This window comes from Pterocles gutturalis, unplaced genomic scaffold (genome assembly GCF_000699245.1).
Source record: "Pterocles gutturalis isolate BGI_N339 unplaced genomic scaffold, ASM69924v1 scaffold18680, whole genome shotgun sequence".
NCBI classification, from domain to species: Eukaryota; Metazoa; Chordata; class Aves; order Pterocliformes; family Pteroclidae; genus Pterocles; species Pterocles gutturalis.
Genome location: NW_010138646.1, coordinates 19,479 through 47,036, shown reverse-complemented (window position 1 = coordinate 47,036; position 27,558 = coordinate 19,479). Strand labels below are relative to the sequence as shown.

Here is a 27,558-nt window from a genome sequence, read left to right as displayed (position 1 = left end):
CTTGAACATGATATGGATCTAGCCCACTCTGAGCTCTGCATTCAGACTGAAGAGAGCAAGGATGGAGGCACAAAAAAGGCTATGAAGAGAGCAGATGTGTACAATGGATAATTTGCTTGGCTCAGGAGACGGAGCTGTGTTGCCTTTCATCTCTAAAGCATGCACCAGCTCCAGCTTGTTTCTCATTGAGGTAAAATAGGTCCTGGTAGCCAGTGCTGGCAGTGCCCATGTTGCTGTGCTCTCTGAGACAATCAGAGGGCTCTGCGCTGTCAATCCATCCTTCAGTGCTGCATTTCCCCGGAGAGCAAGCCACTCTTGCTGGCCTCCCAGCATAATGCTATGTCCTCCGGACTCCACATCTGTCACCTGGGCATGTCCCTCCCCTACTTGGCTCTCTAGCTTGCTAAAGCCGACTGAGAAAATGGGCAGCTCATTTTCCTGCGAGTGGGCGATGGATTATTTTGCAAGGGCAGCAGGAAAGATGGTAACAAGTGAGTGACTCATCTCTGTGGTTCTGATCTTCAGAAGGACAGTCCAATGAGCTAAAGAGAGGATGGACAGACAGCCTAAGAGACAGCCTTTTTTACCTTAACAGCATGAAGACAACAAGTTGAGCCTTCTGTCATCTCCATATCTTCACCTCCTGATGAATCAGCCCTTCAAACCTTTCTGGATTTATTTGTCCATTCAGAATAGTGGGGAAGATACAGTTATTGGAAAATGCACTCATTTGCTCCCCAGTCTAGTGCTTTGAATGAATTTGTGCTATCAGATTAGAGAGGAGTGGAAAAAAAATGTTAATGAGAATGCAGGCAAAACCACATATATGGGGAAGTGGAGAACTTCTCTCTTAACATGGATCTGTGGAGGGCCTTTATGGCAACTGATCATAACCACATGGATCTGTGGACACAAGTAAATACTGTTAAACCTGCAAATCTTTTGAGAGATATTAATACAGATGTGGAACTGGAAGCAGTTCTTAGTACATGTATGCAGTTGTGCAGTTAAGTTAGCTGAACTGCAGCTGCAAGTATCAAAATTTCTGATTAATTATGAACAGTACTGCATGATCAAGCAGGTATTATCCCTGATGGATGTAACATGAACAGGTAGAAATCTGCCGCAGAGACCGCAATGCTTGTTTGGTAATGCATGCTTTGGCGAATGTTACTTTGCATTTGAACTAGTCTACAACAGTATAGCCCTGCCTCTCACACCTTCATTTTCTCTTTAGGGACACCAAGATTTTCTCTCTAGGGTCAGGTGGGCATGCCCTGATCTTGCCCTTAAATGATGTTGGGTTGTTGTTGGGGCACTGAAAGTTGGAGAGCTCAGAAGGATTCCAGGTCCCTGGTTTGCTGTCTTGGTTTGTGGCTGAAAAAGTAACTGTGAAAGCAAATGGGGTGATCAGTGGAGAGAGGAAGGCTTTAGGAGGAGAATTCTTGAGGATTCCTTACACCTTATGTTCCCACTGATGATTTGCAGGCCTTGCACCCCTGTGTCTGAGGGCTCATTATACCACTTCAGTATGTGAAAAGACAAGGACTGCCAAACCATGTTTCTTATAGCAGCTTTGTCTCCCTGGTATCTAGAGGCTCCAGTTTTGCCAGGTGACGATTCTGCTTTGAACTGGTGATGATTCTGCTTTGAACTGGCTGTGCAGTTCCCAGGGTGCAAAATGAGCCCCTGGCACCTTTCAGTTGTTTTTAGAGTAACAGAGTTAGTGTTTTCAGATGATCTATACTATTCTCTGCTCAGGGTTTTGGAGAGGAGTGTCAAAACTTTTTTCCCTTTTGTTCCTCTGCTGGAGCCAACCTTAAGCACAGGCAGCAAAACTAAGCACCAGGGGAGGAGATAAAACATGGGATGCTAACCCAAAAGATTGCAGAGCCAGGTTGGCACCACTGGAAAAGTGACAGACCCTTGGACTGTGCCAGAAGGCTCTCATCTGAAGAGGATCTGCTCTGTGTTTGAAGCAGAATCCTTGGAGTAATAGCATCTGTAGTCTTCCTGACAGCTCCTCTTGTGCTCAAGTTGAGCAAATTTTGGTTTGGGTTCCCACTAATGGAACCAGCATATACTGGGGAGATGAGATTGCTGGGAGACAGGCAGGATTTCACAAGTTTTCAGGCCTAGTGCTTCATGAGCACACATGACTTTTGGGGTATGAGTGAGCTTCCATGCTGAAAAGTGCATAAGGGGAAAACAGCAGCTTGTAAAACACTGGATCTGCTTTTGGACTATCTGGGGCAGAGCTGCTGATTTCCCTGAGATAGACCAGAATATATATCACTGTTATGTACCTTAGACACAGAACATGGGGACAGGGAGCTGAGTTCTTCTCTGGCTTGTGTGTCTTCAACAGACTGGGTAATGAAACCTTCTTTCAGAGGTATTTGTAGAGCCTGTTATTTCAGATGGTGCTCTTCCTTGCACCTGTACAAGTACAGTGAAGGCCATGTTTTGCACAGGTGTACTCTGGGAGTTCAAGGACAATATCACTGTTGAATAGCTAGAAATGAGGATAGAATTTTTCTGAGCAAATTCTGTTTCTGCTGACAACACTTGAACTGAAATTGAATGTTTGGGCTTTTAGATACTCCAATCAGATAAAAAAAAAAAAAAAAAAAGCCCTTGTATAAGGTTTCAGCGGAAGTCTTTGAGACAGAATAAATATGGAAGCCTGAGGACATTTTTTAAAAAAATCATTTTTCAGTGTCGCACTTTGCTGAGATATAGTGCCATGAACATAGGGGAGCGCAGCTGCAGACATTCATCTCACATGTGGGAATAGATACTGCTGTTAACTCTGAAGTCAAGATGTGTATGTGAATAGAAATGCAGACCACTTACTCTGAGATGCTCACTATGGGATCGTGTTTCTCAATCACTCCAGAGCCTGGAGGTCCCTCTTTCACCATTGGCAAAGCTATCTGGTTGCTGTGGGGGCTGGTGTTCAACAACTCTGTGCCAGTGCAGAATCCCAAGGGTACCACTAGCAAGATCATGGTGTCGGTGTGGGCCTTCTTCGCTGTCATCTTTCTGGCCAGCTACACTGCCAACCTGGCTGCCTTCATGATCCAAGAGGAATATGTGGACCAGGTGTCTGGCTTGAGCGACAAAAAGGTAATGGATACATCCAAACCACCAAAGCAGCCTTTTCCACAGAAGAGGCTGCTCTACTTTCTCTTTTTTGCTTTACTGGGAAAATGTTCAGTTTTTTTCAGAGTCACATAATAGATTTAATCCCTAGTTTAAATAGCACAACTGCTCATTGTTAATATTCCGTTGTGTTTATTATGAGTGTTTTAAGCACTCCAGGAATTAATTCGAAATAGAACTGAACTGTGCTTGCTTGCATGATCCCAAACCACACCTTGATTATCAGCAAGAAATGAATTAATGGAGCTTTGGAGACAATGTGTATAATGGCTGTAACCTGTTTTTTCAGGATGAAATAGTTTGTCTGTGTGGGAACACTGGCCATTAGGTTAGCAAATATGATCTGTTAGTTTATTGTGGGGACAAGTTCTGCCCATGGGTGTAAATCAGTGTGGCTTTGATGATTTACTGTTGCTTACATTTGAAGTTATACTGTCATTTTTTCGAGGCCTTTGGAAGCTTGACACAGGAAATTGTTTCCTGTTCAGAGTATGTTTCACTGCCTTGTTTACATGCACTGAGTTTTGTCCTCGCAGAGCATTTGCTTTTGCTGGGATCTGCACACCGAGGATTTTGAGGAGATTGCTCATGCATGCAGGGTAGCACTGCTTGGTTCATGAGGGTCTGAAGCTTTGCACACTGCTTTATTTTTGTTTTATGGCACGGTTACTTACAAAGAATTGAGTGTTGTGAGGCTTGATTGATCATGCTGAATTTGTTACTCAATCACTGGTACTCCTTAAGGGGTCATGCCATTGCAGGGCAACCAAATAGCAATAGGTTGCACACACTGCTGTTAGGGATAGCAGCAAGAAGGGGACTGCAAAGTGTCAATTTGCTACTCCTAGACTGGTTATAGTTACTGTTTCTTGTGTCCCCCATGATAGCCTAGAAATAAATTGTGGCCTGGCCCCCTGTGTATACAGTGTCCTGTGCAGCAGGATGGAAATTCTGTAGTGGATTAATTTTTAAGATTTTTTTTTTCCTTTTGTTGTTTTTTTTCCTGGAATGAAATATGACACAGAATAATACAATCTGTGAAGAAGGGTTTCTTTGTTTTAATTTCAACCTCAATTTGTTTCATGCTGTCTCTACATTTGCAGTGTGCTGTGTTGAGGAGGGGGTGGGTGGGAGGATGCTTTTCTGCCAGGTGGAGGTTGTTGCGAGACTCCTTAGAAGCTGTGGACTCCCTCAGACTGAAAGGCAGTGTTCAAAACCAGCCAGCCCTATCAGCGTTAACATTAGTTTGTCATCATTGCGTTTTCAGCTGTCTGAGCTAAATGGGATAGTTCGTACCTGTGATCTATTGTTTTAGGCTGTGCTCATGGAGAGAGCCACGTTTTCATTCTCATGTTTTTCAAGATGTTCTTCATACCTGCAGAGATATGTGCATGAAATATCAATTGAAAGTGATAACTCCTGGAGCTTCACAGAGCCTTTGGATGCAGGTCTCTGAGTATATTTTAGTCTATTTCGCAGTAGGGCTGCCTATAGTGGATTGAGGTCATTTTCTTCTCTTTGCCAGTATACCTGTATTTGCTTTTGCTATCCTAAAGTGTATGTGCTTTGTTTCTTGGGAAAGAGAAAGACCATAATACATACTCAGATTGTTGTGGTATGCCTCAAACACAGCTGGTAGTGCAAGTGCAACATTTGGATAAAATTATAATCTACCAGAGCGTCTGGAATCAGATGAAAATTGGATTGTAAAAACTGAAGGCCAACCGCTGCCTTTGGAGAATAAAGGTAGGTGGGAATATCTCCATCCAAAAGATGTAAGTGAATGAGCTTGATCTACTGGGCTCATGGATGTCCACTCTCTGGACGTGCAGAGAACCCTGCAGAATTTGAGAGCAGCCATCCAGGCACCTGTTATGCTGCTTCAAGATGCTCTGTTTTGGGAGGAATTTAATCTTCTGAATCTCTTCTTTTCCTTCTTCCAAAGCCCACATACTGCTTGCAATTCATTCACCTCCTCAATGCAATGCTTGGCCAGGATGCAGGGTGCAGCCACATGCAGGGGAGATGGAGGTGTGCTGCACTCTTCCTTTTCCTGCTTCCTTAAATTAGCTGGTCCAGGCTTTCAAAGGAGGCAGTCACTGACCAATGCCAGGTGGCCAAGTGGAAGAACTATACTTTCCAGTTTCTTTTATCTCCAATGTGTGATCTGGTGTCCACAGCAGAAGTGAGGCAGATCAACCTCCTGGCCTGCCACATCAGCTTGGCAAGGGCAGCTGTGTCCACCACAAGGAGCCAGCAGAGGATGTAATCCAAGCCAACAGGCAAAGGGCTAGTTATTTTAAGGGATATTGTTCTGACTTGCCTAGACCCAGATCTGCTTGCAGCATTCACAGAATCCATTACTGTGCCAGGCTGGGGAATGCTTCTCAAGGTCATGCTGGCTACACCCTGTGACAGCCATCCTGGGGATCTCGTTTGACTCTCTTCATTGGGCCTTGCCTGGGAAGAGCTGCTCCAAGAGGAACCTATGGCTGCTGACCTGCTGCTTCCCCAGAAAAGTGGGCTGATATGTTCCAGCTGTCTAAGGACTTGGATGGTGTCTTAGCTGTGCCCCAGCATTTACTTCCTAATGACATGCACGACAGTGACTAACGTCATGTCTCTGCTGGATTGTGTGGATGCTTGAGCAGGCCTGTCTGAGCTGGGCTAGAGCAGATACCTTTGTGCCAGGGTTGTACATTGGACTGAGAGTGGCTGGAGGCTCCCTGTACTGAGCTTAGTGACCTCTGCCACCCTCTGTCTGGCCCAGGTGATGTTCATCCTGCTGTGTGCTACCCCTTTGTGCTCAGCTGGCCCAAAACTGGTGCCAGAGCTGACCCAAGAACCCACTTCACGATGGTTGCTAATTCAAGCTGTGGCTCTGAACACTGTTGCAGCTGCGGGTAGTTTGAGGGAGGAGAAACCCACTCCTCCCTGAGAGCAGCACTGGCCCTGTGAGTCCTGCAGACAAAGAGCTGCTCTGACAGCATCTCCCTTCCAGCCCCTAGGGCTTGCTGAATGCCAAACTGCTCTCCTCCTGCACAGATGCCAAACCAGCACCCACTGCCTCTGCCAGGCCACCTTGTGCAATGAAGCAGCTGGATGTGGTCCTGGTAGGGGCAGAGCCATTCTGGCCAGGTCAGCTGCCCGGCCGGAGCTCTGCCCCTTGGCGGCAGTGCCAGCAAGCCCAACCAGAGCATCCTCGCACACACCACTGGGCTGCATCCGACTGGGGTCCGTGTGGGGGCCTCCTGTGGCCTCAACCCTCTGCGAAAGCTCCACTGGTAAGACGGCCTGTCGCAGAATGCTGCAGTCAGCTCCCAGTTCTGGATTTCATCTGACTGTAATCAGGAGATATAACCCAATTTCCAGTAACGAGAATGCTTCGGACACATTAGAGAAACAAGTGCCTGCGGTATTTCAGTCTAACGAAGGCAATAAATACAGGAAAGATTATATAAAATGAACTAATGTGTGAAATAATCTAATAGCTATATGTAATTTCCATTCATATACAGTAGTAATAGAATAAAAGCAAATGTGGGCAGCCAGCAGGGCATTTAAATAAAATAATTTAGAATGCAGTAGGTTAATAATAAAAAAAAATAGTATCCATGCCTATAAATTAGTTGGAAATGCCAAAAAGCTAATAAAGTATCAAAATGGTAATTTTGTAATTGACTTTAAAAGGAGAGAAATGGATTTCTGCATGTCTGCAAATTAATATAAATTGCTGAAATTTCACATGTATTTGACTTATTTGCTTTTTAAGATGTTAACGAAATGTTGAGACAAAAGGCCTGTTTCTATGCAGCATAGGTCAGCTCTGTTTTTTTAACAGATACGCTTTTTTCCTCCAAAAAACAAAGTTTTGGAGTTAAAACTGACTGGTATTTTTACCAAAAAATAATCTGATGAGAGTATAAGAAGGCAGAGGGAATTTCTGTATTTGCCAAAGTAGCTCATTTTAGTATACTTGAAACAAAATATTTTGTTTGATATTTCTGACATGTATTTTTGACTTGTCATTTTCTAAAGGCACTACTCATTAAATTGACCTACATTTAGGGAAAATAAAAAAAGGAAAACAAGAATTTTTTTCTGTAAAAAAACAGAGGGATAGAAGGAGATGATTGTAAGACAAAACAACACGTTATTCTGAGGTGAATGAAACATTTAAGGTTGATACAAAGCACAGTCTCACTGAAGAACCTGCAAAAAAGTATCTGCTGTATTTCTGCAGTAATAGATGCTTGACCATGAAAATGAGAAATGAATTATGTCCCACATTGTGCTCTGTGGCACATTAAATCTGAATTATACAAGGATCCCAGATATGCAGAACACTTAAGCATGTGCTTAACTTTGCGCTCATGAGCAGCGACATTAAAGTCAATGGCCTATTATTCACATGGCTGAAGTTAAATGGTTTTCTGAGCTTGCAGCTTTTGTACAACAATTACCTACTCTGAAGAAGTCTAGGAAAAAACACCAAGCTGGTATATATGTCAGCTAGAAATTTTCCAAGGGGACCAAAAGTGGGGGTCAGCCTTGTACCTCATAAGGTCTGTAAGGGGAAGATTATCTAACTGGGTGGCTTGGAGGCAATACAAATCTTCCACGGGATTGCACATTTGCTATCAACCAACATTTGTGGTACTTACACACATTTCTGCACAATATGAAGGAAGTTTTATGTGGTGGTGTCTGAAAACAGAAAATATGCAATCCTTTCAACAGCAGTATGATTTTTACTGTCGGGAGACCTTTGTGGAGATACGAGTTAGCTAGAGAGAAATAAGACCATGCCACTTGCGCCTCTGTCCTCATGTGATGCAGCAGAACCTTTTATAAAATTTGTAGAGTCTGATGCACCTTACTTGACCAAAATACAAAAAAACTAAGGAAATCCCCAAACCCCCAAGCCTTACATCATGGGGTAGAATTGAATTTCTTTCCACAGCACTCCTCTGGTGGGACATCCTCCTATAAATAAGTTGAACTGTGCTCAGTCTTAAATATTTTTATATATAACATTAGTGGTACTCACTAGTGCTTAATATAGCAAACATTGGTTCCTAGTGAAGTGTAGAAAACTCAGAGCTCAGAGAGTCTTGAATTTTATGCCTTAAAATCTGATTATTTCTCTGCATCTCTTTGTAAATCATCAGCTACTATGGTATGAACTATTTACAAACACTATATAGTGCAGTGTATATCTGTGGAATTATGCTAAAGTCTTCATATTAATAAATAGCTATCAAAATAGCTACACCATATCATATGTTAATAATAGATTTTTCTAACTGGTGACTTACATTTATTGTGTACATAAACAAGATCTCAGATAAATTTTTACAGTTGTAGATGGGTACATTTATTGTAGATTTAGTCATTCTGCACTCTTCAGATTGGCACGATTTTTATGCTTTCTGAGATCCTTGGAAGAAACCTCTGTGCCTGTGTGCTAAAAAGTGATTCAGTAGTTTTAAGGCTACTAAATGTTTAAAGTCAGTGGGTTCTCAAGCATGCTTTTTCTCCCTCCACTTAGTCCTGCTTTCTTTCTCCCTCTTTTTTTTTTAAGCTCAGCGCTGTGTAGCACAGAGCGGTGAGGAGGCTGCGATATGCTTTAGCCTTGAATCAGTCTCTGAAGATTCTCTCTTTTCTGTTGATCTGTAGGGATTTAATGGCAGTAAAAACTTGTAATGGGACACTCTAGGATTAGTGCCAGTTAAAATTCAGTTTAGTTGGGAACTTAAGCAGGTAAGATACAAGGGGAAGGGCTTCTCAGAGTCAGACCATAGGTTTAACTCATCCTTGATGGAAAGGGAGAAACACAACCCCTTGGGCTTTGCTGGTGGCATGGATGGGAGTCGCCGGATAAGGGATGTCAGCTATGGAGCCACGGCACAGTCCTTAGCTTGCAGCTTTTCCATTCCCCCCCGCCACGCTGTCCTGGCCTTTCTCAGGCCTCAGCCACCACTTACTCTTCTTTTTCATCTTCTTTTTAACCGTCTCTTGGAGCTAACCCTTTGGAGGTGCTGGGCAAATTTGGACACTTGTGTGCTAATTGTTTGTTACTCTGGAAAAAGACGTCTTCAGAGAGTTACGTAAGGAGGGGATGGGGGGGGGGCAAAGAATTCTCCTGTTTCTCACGTCGGTATAAGTCAGCAGAGAGGGAAGGGATGAATATTTTTATTTATTATTTATAGGGTGCCATAAATGTACTTGGCACTCTGCAGTCAAATAAAAGACAATGGCCCTGCCACCAGGATTTGGCAGCCTGAGAGATGAGAGCTGGCCTCCTTCATCTGAATGATCAGGGCTGAACTGCTGGTGGGGAGGGCATGGGAGGATGAGATGTACAGGATTAAAAAAAAGAAGTACAAAAGCCCCCTCCTCACCCTTTCATTGCTTATTTCTAGAGACCATGACATTTGAAGTCGTATGTACATTCATATAATTGATAAATATTTGGCAGGTTGTATCTTGCCAGGCATTTTTACTTCACCTGGTGGAAAGGAGCCCTGCTTCTCCCAGGCTTTTTGGCTATTCGAGGTCAAACTTCCCCTGAGTCTCAGTGTCCCAGCAGGCTTGCTTGCTTCAGGTGTCCCTGCTCCAGTGCCCTAGGACTGACAAGGGAGTGATGCAGCTTTCATTCCTCTGCTGTTGTTGCCTTGCAGATGGGAGGCAGCTTTCTGCAGAAGGCTGAAGGAAGGCATTATCTTCCACCTCTGGGATGGTGCTGGGATGCCCCAGCTGCCCTGCCTCAAGTGCCCAGCTTTTTTCTTTGCCTCCCTGCCTACAGAGATGCTTAAGAAATTGCACTGATGTGATGACTAGCTTTTCTAATTACTTGGATGAAAATTCTGGCCTCAGTGAAGTCTTTGTGAGGTTTGCCACACTTGCACAGGGTTTCACCCTGCTGCCCGGTGGTTGGTACCCACATACAAGGTGCTGAGGCAGGTTGTCTGCTATTAGTGCTCAGAAGACAGGAGGCTCTGACCTGCCTTTCTTGGTGAAAATGGATGAAAAACGGAATTGCTCTGACACCAAATTACATCCTCTGGATTTTTCAGTGTTTCATAATTTGTTAACCAGCTGTCTCATGTGCAAACAAAGCAGATTTCAAACTCCTCTGTACTTAGCTGCCACCTCTCCCCTCAAGGTCTTTTTTATCATTTAATTTTCTTCCTCTGAATGAACATCTACACTTCTAATGATATTAACATGAGTGTACTAACCAGCATCTTTCTGCCTCACTTATTTCTGTTTTGTGCTTGCCTGGGATTATTCAGTAGGTGCCTTTTTGCCCCATTGTGTTTAGCTTGCAAGGCAACTGACCTCCAAGGATGGAATGCATGACACGTTTTGGTACTGGGATAAACAGATTATCTCCATCCTCTGCATGCATACAAGCAAAAGTTAAGCATACTGTAGCTAAGATCCCTTAGTCCACTTAATTGTAACAAATATGACTGCTCATCTGATACCACACCTATTAATACTATGGCTGCGCAAGGAGCTTTTGTCTCTGGCTGGTGAAGCTCGGTGACTCCACTACAAATGTTCTCTGGTCAAGCTTGAGGGACACCTAACAGTGTGGCTGACTTGAAGCCTATATCCTGACAAATGTGTCCTGAAGAAATTTTAAAGCCTTAGTGTTACCTTTCAGGTGGAGAAGCTGCACAGAGTCTGCATAATGCTGTCACACTTGGCAGACCCAGAAGACGCCTGGTTTCTTGGTGGTGGGTGGACTCTGTCCACATGTGATGGTCTGATCCTGGAGTGGCCCCACAGGTGTGGCATATCCGTAACACCTGGGTCAGCAGAAAGGCAGTGTGGTTCCCTGTGAGGGTGGTGAGGCACTGGAACAGGTTGCCCAGGGAAGCTGTGGATGCCCCATCCCTGGAGGTGTTCAAGACCAGGTTGGGTGAGGCTTTGAGCAACCTGGTCTAGTGGAAGGTGTCCCTGCCCATGGCAGGGGGGTTAGAACCTGATGATCTTGACGGTTCCTTACAACCATTCTATGATTTTATGTCTGTCTGACTATGGAAGATGGTGGGACCCCTGAAATGCCATCTCTTTGGGGCAATGCTGCACTGCCTAGGGTTTTCAGTCTTCTGCTCTGTGCAGAAGCAGCACAGAGCAGGTCTGCACATAGCAATCCAGCTTGTAAAGAGGCTGCACAATCCTACTGTGTGCATTGCTCTGGCAATAACTGCATGTGATGGCGGCTTCTTCCACCAATTGAATCACTGCTTTCATCTCAGTTATTTTACAAGGGCAACTATTTTTAAAGTTGCTATATTTGAACTCCTTTATTTTGCTTTCACCTGCCCCCCCCCTCACCTCTGCATTGTCCCTAGTTTGCTTTGCTCCCTTCCCTGACCTACACGTGTCCCTGTTTCACCACCAAGCATTCATCTTTTTGTTCTTGTTTGTGGGTCTGACTGACCCTACATCTTCCTTTAAAAATTAATCTAATTCTTTGCCGATATTGCTGCAGTCAGCTGCACTAACTGATAACTCCTTTCTCAGACTTTTCTAGAGGAATTCATGGGTGAAAGCACTGTACAAAGCAAGACCAGAGTATTGGGTCTTGTATAATGAGTACTGGGTATTGTATAATGAGATAAACCACAAAGTCTGAGGGAGAACAAGGTATTTTTATGCCCTCCCAAAACTGACTTATATTGGATTTGATGCTGTTCATTCCCTTTTTCTTTTCTTTCTCTCTCTCTCTTTTTTTTTTGTTTTGTTTTTTTTTGTTGTTGTTGTTGTTGTTGTTGTTTATAAATAAAGGCATGTATTTTTTGAGTGCTGAAGACAAGAAACTGGGTTTTTGCAACTGCAGTCTTAGGGCTAATTTCTGTGACTGGGCCAAACAGTCAGGAAGAATTGGTGTGGTGACTAGATTCTGAGCTGTGAGGAGTCCCAGCCACTGCTGAGGAGGTGGAGGGTGATACTGTGAGGCAGTGCAGAAGAAGAGAGGGAATTGGAGCTAGGCTAAAAGGAGGATCTGAAAACTTGTAGTGAAGGCTGTGAGTTTCACCTTGGGAGTAAAAATGTCTGTAATGTCAAAACTAGGTGACTATGCAGAGGGGAGAAGGATGCTTTAGGAATGAAGCTTGAGAAGTATCTGTAAAAGGGATTCATGAGTTATAGAGGAATGAGCAGCACAGTCTCTTTAGTCTGCTCTCCTCACAGATTATTGTAGCAGTGCTATGATTTAGGTTTGCAGTATGATTTTCTGCCTACGCCGTTGGGCTGGCACACTCCTAGCTGTGATGCTATTGTGGCAAAGTGAAAGTGCCCTGCAGCAGCATACCAATAGAGCAGGCTCCATGCTATGAATCTCTAGAGCACTTCCTCTGCCAGGACAGGTGATGGGGCACAGTTGTGTGGATGTGCCTCTGTCTGTGATCAAGCTGGGTAAAGAAAAGAATGATGTAAAAGCCCTGAAGATGGTGCTGGCAGTGATGACTGACATTACAGAAATAAACTGGTCACCACCTGAATGCAGATCAGGACACAGTTACAGCTTTGAAGAACTTGCAAGCTTCAGATGACAAAACTAAAGGAGACAGGGAAAAAGATATAACGTAGAGACACACTGAGAAGAGTAGTAATGAGCATTAATTCTCACTATCAATGCTTTTATTGTCTTGCTGTGAGCTTTTTTAGTGTAATGTTCTCTCAGCATCTTGTGGACCTGATCAGATTGTTCTTAGTACAGTGAAGGTGGAGAGCATATCCACCAACCAAAGTCAAGGAAAGACCTACTAGATACAGCCAAAGGACAGCATCAAGAATGGTTGCAGGTCTCAAAAATACAGCTTGCAAAGAAAGACTGAGGAAACTAAGCCTCTTTAGCCCCAATGCAAGAACATGGAGAAGGAACAGCTTAATGGTCTTCAAAAACATAAAATGCACCTTCAGAAAATAAGAGATTATAATGATTTCCTTGTCCATGTTGAAGGTAACAGAAAATATTGCAGCTGGATTGCAGCAGGAAGACTTTAGTTCAGACACTTGGAAGAACTTACCAATAGTAAAACTTTGGCATAGGTTGTCCAGGGAATGGAGGAGTCTCCAGCACCAGCCATCTTCCATAGCAGGCTGAATGAAGAACTTTCAGGAATGGTGATGTCTAGAAGAGACCCACTGGAGAGAGAGAGGCAGAGCAGACGTCTTCTCAGGGCCAGATCCAGGTTTGTGATTCTGTGGCATTGTTTGTGGTGCAGCTTGGGGACAAAAATGGCATATTTTGGGGGTATGAAAAGGCCAGAAATGTGCAAGCTGACTGCAGTGACATGTAGCTGAACCAGAAGTTTTGCTAAAATTATGCACTCAAGCATGGACTTTGCTTTTCTAGCCTGATGTCACTAAATCTTACATTGCAGCTTGCTAATAAATGCCATCTTTTTTAGAGATATTTTGCCTGTGCCACAACAGATATCTGCTGTTTGTACAGCTGCCAAAAGAGCAAGCAGAGTGCTGCTGAGAGGTGTCTGCGCAAAAGGTTGTGACTGATGCCCTGATGGGCAGGTTCAAGAGAGTGGAGGGCACTTTGGGCTGTCTGTTACCCACAGTGGCTGTCTCCCTGCACTTCTGGTGGGAGAAACTGTCCTGAGGGCCAAATGGTCCAGTGGCTAGATTCAGCTGTGCAAATGTAGATGTTTAGAGCTAATTTAGGTGCACTGGAGTATCCAAAATACCCTCAGGTGGCTGACAAATCTGACACAGGGGCTATGAGAGACCAGCTTCCAGGGTGAAATTCCCTGGGGCATCTCAACTTGGCACTTAACACTTGAGCAAATGAAGTGAACCCAGAGTATGTAACATGGGCTCAAGATCTTTTGGGCTTGTAGCTAACAGAGGAGCTGAACTTGGGGACCTTATTTTGGTGGGTCAGATCTGTGGAGCTTCCTGTGGTGGAAGATATAAACTGAGGGTCTGGGCTTTACAAAGTGAAAGGAGCCCTCCCAGAGAAGCTCTGTAAGGGTAGGGCGTTACACATGGACACACACACACACTCACACCAAGTTTTGCTAGCTCATTATGTTATCCAGCAGGGGATTATTTTTTTTTAAAGCAGTGTAAAAGCAGATTGATTAAAAAAGAGCCTTTTTGTTGTGAGAGCTTGCTGAGTTTGGGAAACTGCTTTCAATAGTATTGGCAAACACTTTACAGTGTAAACAGGGCCTACATCAGGCAGATAAATAAGTGCAGATGCGCTTTTCTCTAGGATCCATTTGGTGATAGACAATATATTGAAAAAAAAATTCTCATCAAATTAATTGTGGCCAATTAGACATAACCCCTTCCCCTCATCCCTGAATCCCCTCCAATTGCTGCTGCCTGAATGGGAAGAGCTCCTATCACCTGTTTCATTATGCAGATTGATATTCGAACATCTGAGAACAATACTGCTTTCTGCACGGCACGGCTCCAAATCGCTAATGAAACAGCTCTGCCAGACAAGTCACTTAAACTTGCTCTCGCTGCTGCTGCCGACAGCTCTCATGGCGAGTTGCCGGGGGGAGCGGGAAAGGGGCTCTCCACTCTGAATGTGATAATAGCCCCCAGCCTGTGTGTTTATCACTCTCCAGAGCAGGAAGGTTTCTGCTTTCTGACTCTGAGAGGTTACTTTCACAAAGCTGTTGTCTGATTTGGACTTAATGCTTCTTGATTTCAGTTTGTGGAGTGAGGGATTGAAGAGACGAGCAGCCCCTGAGCTCTGGACACAGACAACTCATGTCTCAAAGCTACCCCAGCCCTTCATAGAATCATTAAGGTCAGGCATGCTTGGTGTCTGCTTCCCACCCCCTTCTCTAGCATCCACTGATCCCCCACATTTTATGTGAAGCCAGCTCTGTAAGGAATTATCTCATGGGAGAGAGTGTGTCACATCACCTTGGGCACAAGGGGAGCATCTCACAACTGAGACCCCATGGTGAGCTAGCAGGAGGCTGCAGGTGGGGTACACCTCTGTCCGGGGCTCTTTGGGTGTGGAGCTGCAGCTGAGTCGTGTGGGTTCCCTCCCAGGCAGTCACCCCTCGAGGCAGGTAGAGCCGGGGAGCAGGACAGGGCTCCTGCTGCAGGGAAGTGTGAGGTGGTGCTCCGACAAGTGCTGGCCCTGTACAGCCCTTTTTGCCACTCCCTGTGACTCTGCAGCTGGGTTTGCTCAGCAACCAATGCAGCTACTTATCTTCCCCTCCCTTGTTATCACCACATTTTTTTTGCCAGAGCCTCACAGGGCTCCTCTTTGCAGATGCCTGGGGTAGAGTAGTTGTGACTTAGGGATCTGGCAGGAGAAACATTTACATTAAATGATGGGAGAGTTCTCTCATTAATCTAAATTCTGACCCTTTCTGTCAATATCTGTGGTTAATTCCTTTGTCGATATTTACTGAGGCATTGAGTTTACCTCTGCACAGCCTGCCTCTACATAATGGCCCTGACGTTGTACCTCAGCTCCTGTCTTATGTCTCTCAGACTCTTTCTAGCCCAGCCTGCCAAAATGCCCTGCTTCCCTGGGGCCGATGCTTCTGATCCAGGCCCACTCTCCCAGCCCAGGAGAAACCAAACAAGTGGCTTTCCTTACTGAACTCTTTGACAACAGTGTCAATTAAGTTTCCTCCTTACAGATCTTTTCCAGTTCCTCCACACATATTCCTCCACCGTGTTGCCGGGAGAGGACACACTCCTTCCCCATCTGTCCCATGTATTTGATGGGAAGGCTTGTATGTCTTCTTGCTCCTTCAGTATGAGCTGTGTGGGGCCAAAGTGAGCTCAGAAAGATGCAGCAGTTTTTGCCTCTGGAGAGCCTTTTGGAGATCCCTCCATCCCTAGACTGAGCTGTGCCCACTTATTGGCGAGCAACAAACATGGGGTTTTTTCAGCTGCCATCTCCTGACAGAAAGCTGCATGCATGTACCACTATTACTTCTCATATGCGGAGAAGTTAGCTGCTTACCTCTGTCTGGCTCCATGAACTGTGGAGTCAGCTGGGCTTCAATTACTTTCAGCTTTACAAACACCAAAACAGGTGTCTGGGGATGTGTGTTCCTCTTAGGTATTCAAGCTAAAGATCTCTGGTGTGGGTCCCATACGGATCCTTTCAGACTGTTTCCTGTGTCATTGTCCACCAGACTATGGATGAAGTGTGTGTGCACAAGGGTGCATGGAGAATAAGTTGCATTTGCAGATCTGTTTTGACTGAGGAATGAGCAGGGTGCACGGGATGATGAGTGAATGCGCAATATGTGGTTGTGTAGAAGCGACCAGTCTGGCTTCCTTCTCTAGAAACATTGCCAAAACCAGTCATTGCCTTCAAAAGGAATGTTTTCATTTATTTATTGATTGCCCAGGAGGCTAAAAATAAAATACGGAGCCTTTTACCCCTAGCTGCTAAGATGGGCCCTTGAACACATAGGAGACAAAGGACAGTTCAGAGCTGGGATTGTTTCCCTTATCACAGCCCTGCCTAACTCTATAATCCTTCTTACTCTAGTTCATACACACAGTGATGGAAGCAGACAAAACTAGAGATTGTATCACTGGGAACAGAGGGTGGAGGTATAAAACTGACATTGGATGGAGCCTCTTTTTCTCTTAACACTCTCTGGGCCCCAGAGAGAGGCTCTCATAGCTGCTGCCCCTCCAAAGGGCATGCTGAAGCTGAGGTCACACCAACGTTGTCTGGGCCTGTCTGCTGCTTGCCCTGCTCACTTTACTCTGTTGGAGGGCTCTATGGGGATGGGGAGTGCCCCATCTGCCCTCAGGTCTGGGTTCTGCAGCCTCTGGGGAAGCAAGTTGCCCACTTTGCAAACTCCTTTTTCAGCATGTCAGGGGACAGACTCTGTTCCTTTGTGCCTGGTATGGCGATGCCCCGCTTGTGATGGGTCCCCTAAGCTGCTGCTATAAGCAGCTTGGTAAAAAAGAATAATTTTAGCATGCTGCAATGATTTTTCTCCCATCAAAGTTTGCTTTCATTATAGGTTTTGATAGCTATGAGTTTGTCTTCATCCCTAGGGGTTGTTGACAAGGTTCTGAGAGCCACCTTGCTGCCTCTTTTATGCTATATGAAACCTCTTTTTTTTTGGTGATGTGCCAACTTGTGTTTCAAAAAACAGCCCTGATATTTTCTATTGGCTTAAAGCAGTAGGACCTGTATTCTTGCTCACACGCTCATGCATGCACGTACAAGCAAGCCCATCTCACTATCCAAACTGGAGAGATGATTCATTGCACAGCGAGATGAGTTGACCAGTACACAGAAACAGGTGATGTGAATGGTACATTCACCTACCCACAAACACAGCTCCTGGTTGGTCTTATTACTGAGATGTTGTGAATGAGATACACTGCTTTACTGGCTTTGGCCTCCTCATCTGAGTTGGCCAGGTTCCAAACTGACTTTGAGCAGAACTCAAGAACAAGGCTCACCTGCATATTTTTTAAGCTATAGCTGTAGACCACAGCCATATTTCCACTATGGAAGGTCACAGTACAGGACTGCATATATTAATGTACCAGGTAAACTGTTGCTTTTAAATGGGTTTGGTCTGACTGTTAGTATGTTCTTAGCTTGCTTCTCAGGATTATCCAAATATACAGTCACAGTTGGGAGTCAAGAATTAGTACCAGGCAAGCTACTGCTTGATGTGTCAACAGAGGAGGGGGCTTCCCTCCATCTAACTTACCTTTGCATCTTTTTCTTTACTGCTTATTCAGTTTCTGGCTTACAGTTCTGTGCTCCTTCCCATCTGCTGTTTCTAGGGGTTTTAAGCAGTCTTGATAATTGACAGTCTAAATTTTACTGCTCATAAAACCTCAGAGAGCATTGATTATGACTTGAGTTAAGCAAGTGGCATATAAAATCTCATAGCCTTGCAGCTGTAGGGGAATGTTATGATGAATGTATTTCTTGGGAGCAGCAAAAGGTTTGGAGTATTCTGCCAGCTCTGTTCTGGGCATCAAATGTTACTAGTGACTTACAGCCACTAATAGCATTTCATTTGGGACATTTGCCCAAAAGTTTGAAAGCTTATCATTCATTTGTTGAAGTGGGTGTGAGGTTTTCTGAGAGGCATCTCTCCTCATTAATTACTTTTCTCCTTTGGTTGGAATCAGGAAGTGCAAAGGCATCCACAGAGCTGAAAAAGATATTTCTTAGAAACTAAATGACACTTTGTGGATAAAATGCACATAGATTTTATTGAAAAATCTTTTCTTGACTGTGTTCCGAAGGTGCTGTTTTCTTTTCCTTTTTCCTTTTATCTAACTTCCTTTTAATCTTTGATCACTGGCTATTTTATGCACTTAATCCAGAGTGGACAAAAAGACTAGGTTACTCAGATTCACTTCTTGGTTCTTAGGCACTATCAGGAGATGTTTGTGTTTGAAAACAGTGAAATATAATATCTTATCAATAATGTTTTTTACATGATAGTAAAATAAAAGCAGAACTACCTTCTGAGGAGAGTGTGTTCTCCCATTCAGATGAATGCTTCTTGCTGAAAGACTGTGAGAAATGTTCTTTTTTTGTCTCTCCAGTTCCAGAAACCAAATGACTTCTCCCCACCTTTCCGCTTTGGGACGGTTCCCAATGGCAGCACAGAAAGGAACATTCGCAACAACTACCCTGAAATGCACAGCTACATGGTGAAGTTCAATCAGAGGGGGGTGGATGATGCACTGTTCTCACTGAAGACTGGGTGAGGCTTTCTTCTTCCATACTTACGCACCACAGAAACCTGACTACTTTGCAGCTTGTCTAGAAATTTTTTTGTGGGTTTTGGAAAATGAGCCTACATTATCATTCCATGGTTAAAAGTATAGCAAGACCATACACAGCACCGGAAAATAATTTTGTGGTTCTCTCAGCTAGGTTTTTCTATTTACATCTATTTACATAAGTGTTTCTGGTTTTGCTGTGTTTATAAGACTATTAAAAAAAAAAAAAAAAAAAGGATCACCTGTATCCTTGTGTATGCTAGCCTTGTGTATATTAGTCCTGATGACCTTGCTTCATCAAGATATTTCATACTGATGGGTCAGGAAAAGCTCACAGGCCTCTGTGGACAAGGTTTTTTTCAGAACATTTATATTGTCAACTGGAAATTCCTTTGTTTCCCCTCCTTCTGTGTATAAAAGATTATGTTAATCAGGGAGATGAAACAATCCTTGTCAAACTAATCCTGCCCTGGTGTATCACTAGCTAATATAGCGTAATGGAAGGTGTGCTTGAAGCAAATAGTTTGGAAGTAGCCCTTCTCTCTGGAATATTTTAGTATCAAGGGCTGAAAAAAATGTTGTTTGAATAATAAGGAAGCATATAAAATGTGAGCATTTCCTTGGGTAATTTGTGTGAAAAACCATTAGCAAAAAGTATGCTTGAATAGCTCATCCTATTTTAATAGCAGTGAATCTGTAAAGGTGCTAACTTAAAACCCCATTTTGCAAGCTTTTGTCCTTTATAATGAAAGACCTCCTCCCAGAGCTGACCATTTTAGTTGTCAGAGCCCAGCCCCAGTGAAAAAAAAACATTCTTGCTTACACTCTTGTTGCACTCTTACGAGAAAGTTCATTCCAAACCACGAATGAAGATGTTCAGCCAATTTAATTACTAGATTGACTGAGTATTCCTAAACCTGTTTGCCAGGTTCAGAGGCACACAGCCCATTATAAATAATTTTACCATTGTTGGATGTCATCCTGGGCAGGTTCATTTGCCAGGATAGTCATCACCCAGGAAATAAATATGCTCTGTCCTGGAAATATATGGATGAAATAGAGCTCATCACTTGCGGTAGATGTCATCCTGGCTTCACATTCACCCTTGGACAGAATTCCACACAGATACACACTTGAACTGAGATAATCACCATACTGGAAATATACATGCAGGAGGTGGATTGAAAAGGTAGTGTGGGTGTGAGAATGTGCAAGGTGGAAGGTCTTCGGTTTTCTTTAATGGAAAGTGCTTCATTTCAGATCTAGTGGGAGGATTTACTTATCGTCTGTCTTTGGTTATGTGGAAGATGTAGCCCCCTGAGACTGCCCCCACACCCAAATCAGTTTGTTGCAGTGAGAGAAAGGGTCTCAGCAGTCTGTTGTGCTGTCTACCCATCCCAGCTCATAATGGGGATTTCTCTGTGTTGAAACAGAATTTTTCTTGTGGTTTTCAGCTAAGCACTCTTCACCAAAGAGCTACTCAGCATGGTAAATCATAAAGCTGCTGTTGTGGCCACTTGACATTGATAAAGATCCAGCAGTGCTTTTCACAGTGACCAAGGAGTTAAACATGATGTCCTGACTATATTTAATGTGAAAAAAAAAATTTTGCTCAGATAAGTCATGCCAACAGTTTGAATGAGAGATAATATTTTCCTTACTCCAACCCCTACTTTACTATCTAATATCAATTCACTTTATAAAGCATTTTGGGTTCCTTTGAAATGAAAGGCAGTACAGAAATATAAGCTATTCTTAGGACTATATATCCTCTTGACTTCCTCTTCATTCATCTTTATCTTGCAGTATGTTTGTATTCCAAATTTTCTTTCAGATCAGAAAGGATGATTATCAAAGAGTCAGAAAGAAATAGACAGTCCTCATTTATAATGTAGCTTCACCTGTAAAGAGGTTCTAGGCTCAGATTTTAGTTTAACTCTGATGAAGGTGAAGATGCAACCTATTGTAGTCTATCTGAAAGAGGTTCTTTTCTGCCTTAATTACCTGAGAACACCTTTGAACTTGTACAGATTCTATCTTTTCTATACTATAACCCTCTTGTTTCTTGCACCTGTACAGGAAGTTGGATGCTTTCATTTATGATGCAGCAGTGCTAAACTACATGGCTGGCAGAGATGAAGGCTGCAAGCTGGTGACAATTGGGAGTGGGAAAGTGTTTGCCTCTACTGGCTATGGCATTGCCATCCAAAAGGACTCGGGCTGGAAGCGTCAGGTTGATCTTGCCATTCTACAGCTCTTTGGAGATGGTAAGTGACAAGAAAAAGAGGAGCTGGAGTTTTCCTAAGAAATACCAAGTTTTGCATGTAAGAAATAGAAGTTCTTAGCTCTGGTCCATCCGAGCTTTCAGTTTTGTTAGAGGCATTACACCAAAAGAGTGAGGATGTCACATGTTTTATGTTGTTGATGCAGGGTAACAGTATCATCCAAAGCAATGTTAAAAGCACTAAAGGTTTCATAGAACCAGCTCAGGTGTGTGTTTGAAAAATATCTTATGCAAAGAATGTCTTGTAAAAATGCGTTTTCTGTTGTGAACTTTTCACTACCTTTGTAGTTTTGCCATGACCAACCCACTAATTTTATTGGACTTTCTGTGGTCATCCCATAATTTGTAGTTCTAGACAGGATCAATCCATGCAGAGTTTACAAAATTAAAGGATAAATATTTCTAGATGAAAGAGTTAACTCAGATATTCCAAAACCTCAAAAAAACCAAAACAAAACAAACAAAAAAAAACCACAAAGGAAGACTTGAGACTCAGAAGCATATTATGGAGTGAGTTTTTAATCAGAACATTATAGTTACCTAGTTCATCTCATCCTTTAGAGAGAAATTGCTACTATTAAAAATAAATATTTGTGGGATAAGGAATTCCTTCTTAGAAAATAGTTTCCTGGCTTTCCCTTTCCATTACATATTACATCTTGCTATGGCTTTTTTGAATAAATACAATTCACAGGTTATTTTATTTATAAGTCTTTCTTTTTTTCTGAAATTGGAACAAAAATATGGTATAATAAATACAGAAAGAACATAGCTCTGATATACTTCAGCAGAAAATTGGCCATCTGATGGACAGAGTGTTCTGTCTCCTAAACAGCCTAATATGTATTATTTCAGAAAAAGACATAAGTTCTCCATAAAGTTTTAAAGAGTCTGCCATGGTGCCACATAAATATATGTATTTTTTCCCCCGTCACTGGACTGGAGGTTGAAAATGTGAAAAACTAACTTTCCTAACAGCATGAAAAGAATTGCCAACCTACAAAATTAGTTTGTTTCTGAATGTTTCAGTATGTGTGTGTGTTTGAGTGTTTATCTCTCTCTCTCTCTCTCCCCTCATGAAAATACCGTAATGGGAGTAAGTGGGGTATGAAATTAGACTACAGAACATTTATTCCTAGATGATACAAATTAGTAATATTTTTGATCGGTCAAAGGGCTTGAAAGTGTTGAATTTGGACAAAATTGAAGAGAAAAGAAAAAAAGTAAAAATGCAGAAATATTTTTGGGAACATTGCACCTAGTTTTAATGAGCTATGGATAGGATGGAAACAAATTCAAAATCAGACATTTTGTTATAAAAAAAACATTTTGAATTTTGAGCTGGAAATGTACAATGTTTTAATTTAGAAATGACTCCTTTTTGTCTTACCAGTATCAGTTACTGATTTTTCCCTTCACTGACCTAATATGAAAGTGGAAGTTTGTGGGGGGACAGGTCTTCAGTCATCTAGTGGACAACTTTTTCAGGATCTCAGTGTAGACATTTGGCAAGTGTGATAGCTGTGGCCTGTGGTATAGCTTTTCATGGCTAATATTTGGCTGTGGAAAAATCCTGTTGCCTTTCCTGTGACAAATTGCACCTGCTTCTTTCAGAATGGCAGTCAGGATATTTCATGGACATCACAGATGTGGAAAAAGAACATGGCTGCTGGAAATTACCTTAGATCAGCTTCTTGCTTTCAGTCTGCCCCAGCTTGACCTCTTTACCCATTGCAGGGCTATCTAACCTGTTTCTTTCTTTCTCTCTGTCTTTCTAGGGGAGATGGAGGAGCTGGAAGCGCTGTGGCTTACTGGCATTTGTCACAATGAGAAGAATGAGGTTATGAGCAGCCAGCTGGATATAGATAACATGGCAGGTGTCTTCTACATGCTGGGAGCAGCCATGGCCCTCAGTCTCATCACCTTCATTTGCGAGCACCTCTTCTACTGGCAGTTCCGACACTGCTTCATGGGTGTCTGCTCTGGCAAGCCCGGTGTGGTCTTCTCCATCAGCAGGGTGAGTGTTATTAGCTATCCGGTGGGGAACAGAGGATTTATTCAGACAGTTCTAGGTACTGGAGATGGAGAAGTCCACCAAGACTGTCTAACAAACGGGTGGCGTAGGGTGGTGGTCTGCAGGATAAAGGCTGGCATCCTTTCACCATTAATGTTGCAAGAGCATCTAATATTGTTCTGTGACATCTCTGGTCTCTGCTGGATTATGATCACAGAAATTTCACATGGAAATGAAAATGCAGTATAAAGAGAAGTTAACTGTAACTGCTCCTCCAGAGTGAGTTGTGAGAATGTGAAATTTGGGGACGACAAGTCAAGTAACAGTGGATAACATGTTTACAAGTTCAGGAGTTTTTCATTGTCCTCTATATACAGCTGTTCAGCTGACCTTATGTTAACTAGAAGTGTGCTATCACGGACAGTCAGAAGTCTCTAACCAAAAACTATACCCTAAACCATGCATAAATCCTTCCAGAGAGGATGACCACATGAACTTAGCAATTGCTTTATGCAAATCTGCCTTAGGGTATAATATTTACATTTAAAGCAGATTCTAGTAATTTCTGAGTCATCTTTCTGCTACTAGTGTAGCTAACATTTTCCCATTTGGAGCTTTTTTTCCTTCTTTCAAGCCACTGGTCCCTTCTTCTGATCCATTCTGAACTGAGGTAAAATCTCAGCATTTTTGACCTCAGTGTCTGATGTAACAGAATTAACTTTGACTGTGTAAGGAGTATATAATTGCTACATAACATATTGTTGAGAAGAAATGACAAAGCCTTTTGAATCCAGGGGCACAGCCCCTCTTCTATATCGTTAGTTTCTAACCTGGTTTAGTCTGGAGATGAAATGGGGGATTGTGTTTGGTGATCCTTAGCTAAGTACAGATTCTTTCATTCTGTGGTTATCTGTTAGACCTAGGCCAGGTTGGTGAAAAGTCTGAAAAGTTTTAATCATCTGCTAGCTGCTGAGAAACCATGGTAACATGATGTGATGGTGTCCATTTCACAACTGATATTAATCAGGAGGTGCCATTTGGCTGTCCAGGGAACAAATGAGCCCCTTTCCTTCTGCTCCTAGGGGTAGCCTTTGCAAACAGTCTGTGTCATGGATGAAATGAGCTAGTGGGGAATGTGGAGGAATCAGGCACTTTAGCTGTCTGATTTGAGGTTGAATAGAGGACTTTCTTTTTCAGAAATGTCAATTTGGAGCCTGCTATCACTGTTAAATTTAACAATGCAATTAAAAATTCTATTGTACCTCACTCAACCAGATGCAAAAGACCTAAATACCTATTTGGCAGTCCTGCTCTTTTTCTGTTTCCTTTTCTAATCTGTACTGGTGATTAATGTAGCTAAGTTTATGACAAATGAAGCTGTTCCCTTTTTAAGATAGCTTCTGTCTCATTGATTCACTGATGTCCAGATGAATTTCAGAGGCCAAACCAGACTTTTTTCCTCTCATCCACACAGAATAATTTGTCTTGATGCTTTTGTTCCCAAAGATATTAATTTCCCCATTTGTAAATCTGTTTTACACCTACTAGATTTGAGTAACTCTTATAGATGCAAGCAGGTATCCCTGCATCCTACAGATATGACATGAAGCAAAGCAGATAAAGAGGAATAGAGAGGAAGGAAAAAATGTGAGGGATAAGAAAGAGGGGCAGAACAGTAACTGTTGGTAGAGCAGGTCTGATTTCATTTGATTCAATTGTGCTTCGTTACAGAAGGCTTACAGGCCTTGCTGTCCTAAAGGAACATGCTGTTGCTGCACAGGATACCTCCCAGTCCAGGTCCCCTTTTGTGTATTCTTTGCAGGACCACTCACCCTCCTGGTTTCTCTCATTTCAGGGCATCTACAGCTGCATCCACGGCGTGGCTATCGAGGAACGCCAGTCAGCAATGAATTCCCCCACGGCGACTATGAACAACACCCATTCCAACATCCTCCGCCTCCTTCGGACAGCCAAGAACATGGCCAACCTGTCAGGGGTCAATGGCTCACCACAGAGTGCCCTGGACTTTATCCGTCGTGAGTCTTCAGTCTATGATATCTCTGAGCACCGCCGCAGCTTCACCCACTCAGACTGTAAGTCCTACAACAACCCCCCCTGTGAGGAGAACCTCTTTAGTGACTATATTAGTGAGGTGGAAAGGACCTTTGGCAACCTCCAGCTGAAGGACAGCAACGTGTATCAGGACCACTACCACCACCACCACCGCCCCCACAGCATTGGCAGCACCAGCTCCATCGACGGGCTCTATGACTGTGACAACCCACCCTTCAATGCCCAGTCGCGGTCCATTGGGAAGAAGCCCTTGGACCTGGGGTTACCCCCTGCTAAGCACAGCCAGCTGGGTGACCTTTACGGCAAGTTCTCCTTCAAGAGTGACCGCTATGGGGGCAGTGGGGCCCATGATGACCTGATCCGCTCAGACGTCTCTGACATTTCCACTCACACAGTCACCTATGGCAACATCGAGGGCAATGCGGCCAAGAGGCGGAAGCAGCAGTACAAGGACAGCCTGAAGAAGCGCCCGGCCTCCGCCAAGTCCCGGCGGGAGTTTGACGAGATAGAGCTGGCCTACCGCCGGCGCCCACCCCGCTCACCCGACCATAAGCGCTACTTCAGGGACAAGGAAGGGCTACGGGACTTCTACCTGGACCAGTTTCGGGCCAAGGAGAACTCTCCACACTGGGAACATGTGGACCTGACGGATATCTACAAAGAGCGGGGAGATGAGTTTAAGCGTGACACGGGAGGAGGAGGGGGTGGATCCTGCACCAACAGGGCCCACCACAAGCATGGCTCGGGCGAGTTTGGCGGAGGCAACGAGCACAAGCATGGTGTTGTGAGCGGGGTCCCGGCGCCATGGGAGAAGAACCTGACCAACCTAGACTGGGAGGACCGGAGCGGGACTAATTTCTGCCGCAGTTGCCCTTCTAAGCTGCACAACTACACACCGTCGGTGGTGGGGCAGAACTCCACTCGCCAGGCCTGCATCCGCTGCGAGGCCTGCAAGAAAGCGGGCAACCTGTATGACATCAGTGAGGATAACTCGCTCCAAGAGCTGGACCAGCCACCTGCCCCCGTGCCCGTGGCCACTAGTGCCACCTCCTCCTCCAAATATCCTCAGAGCCCTTCCAATTCTGCCTCCAAGGTGCAGAAGAAGAACCGCAACAAGCTTCGCCGGCAGCACTCCTACGACACCTTTGTGGACCTGCAGAAGGATGACTCGGCCCTGGCCCCCCGCAGTGTCAGCCTCAAGGACAAGGGCCGATTTTTGGAGGGAAGCCCCTATGCCCACATGTTTGAGATGCCAGCCAGTGAGACCACCTTTGCCAACAACAAGTCCTCAGTGCCCGCCACCAGCTACCACCACCACAACAACCCTGGCAGCAGTGGGGGCTACATGCTCAGCAAGTCACTCTACCCCGACCGGGTCACCCAAAACCCTTTCATCCCCACTTTTGGGGATGACCAATGCTTGCTCCACGGCAGCAAATCTTATTTCTTCAGGCAGCCTGTGGTGGCAGGAGGGCCCAAAGCCAGGCCAGACTTCCGAGCCATCGTCACCACCAACAAGCCGGTGGTCTCAGCCCTTCATGGGGCTGTGCCAGCCCGTTTCCAGAAGGACATCTGTATAGGGAACCAGTCCAACCCCTGTGTGCCTAACAACAAAAACCCCAGGGCTTTCAATGGCTCCAGCAACGGGCATGTTTATGAGAAACTCTCCAGTATTGAGTCTGATGTTTGAGTGAGAGAGGAGGAGTGCGGGGAGGGACTGGGGGTATATATGGAGCATGGGAGGGTGGGGTGGGATCATCCCATCGGCTACTCTCCTGGGTCGTCCTTAGTTTGTGGGATACTGGAGTTGTGAGTAGTGCAGCACTGGTGACAAGTGCCACCTCTTTGGTTTCCTCTCTTCCTCCTCTCTTTCCAACCCCTCCCCTTTTATCTCTTTTTCCATGTTCTCGCTCCTCCCATTCTTCTCCATTCCTGGCCATTGCACTTTACAGTGATGTCGGAGTTGGATATCCTTGCTCATGATTCCAGGAAGCAGAGAAAAAAAGCAGGGAAAGGGTGGGCTGAGAGGGAGCGGCAGTGACTCTAGCATTTCACTTTTGCTGGCTCCCAGCAGAAAAAGGCATGTGCACATACATGTGTGTGTGTGTGGCAGGAGGAGACAGCTGAAGCAGTGTAGTTGACATGCAGGAAAATACGCTTGCTCAGGCAACTCTTCCTAAAACTGCCTAGAAAAGAGTAGTGTTTCAAGACGTGGAGAAAGTGAAGGGGGAATAACACAACTAACTTGATGATGCACTTATATGTTAGCTATACTGAG

The 27,558-nt window shown here is 44.1% G+C and overlaps 1 protein-coding gene across 1 annotated transcript in view; it reads left to right on the top strand.

Moving 5' to 3' along the window:
* GRIN2B (glutamate receptor, ionotropic, N-methyl D-aspartate 2B) overlaps window positions 1-26,970 on the top strand; it is a 54,238-nt gene extending 27,268 nt beyond the window's left edge. Inside the window, exons 7-11 of the mRNA XM_010083076.1 lie at window positions 2,900-3,129; window positions 18,730-18,890; window positions 20,989-21,176; window positions 22,972-23,210; window positions 25,063-26,970. Coding sequence (XP_010081378.1) covers window positions 2,900-3,129; window positions 18,730-18,890; window positions 20,989-21,176; window positions 22,972-23,210; window positions 25,063-26,970 — 2,726 coding nt within the window. The remainder of the gene's footprint in view (window positions 1-2,899; window positions 3,130-18,729; window positions 18,891-20,988; window positions 21,177-22,971; window positions 23,211-25,062) is intronic.
* The last annotated feature ends 588 nt before the right edge of the window (window positions 26,971-27,558 follow it).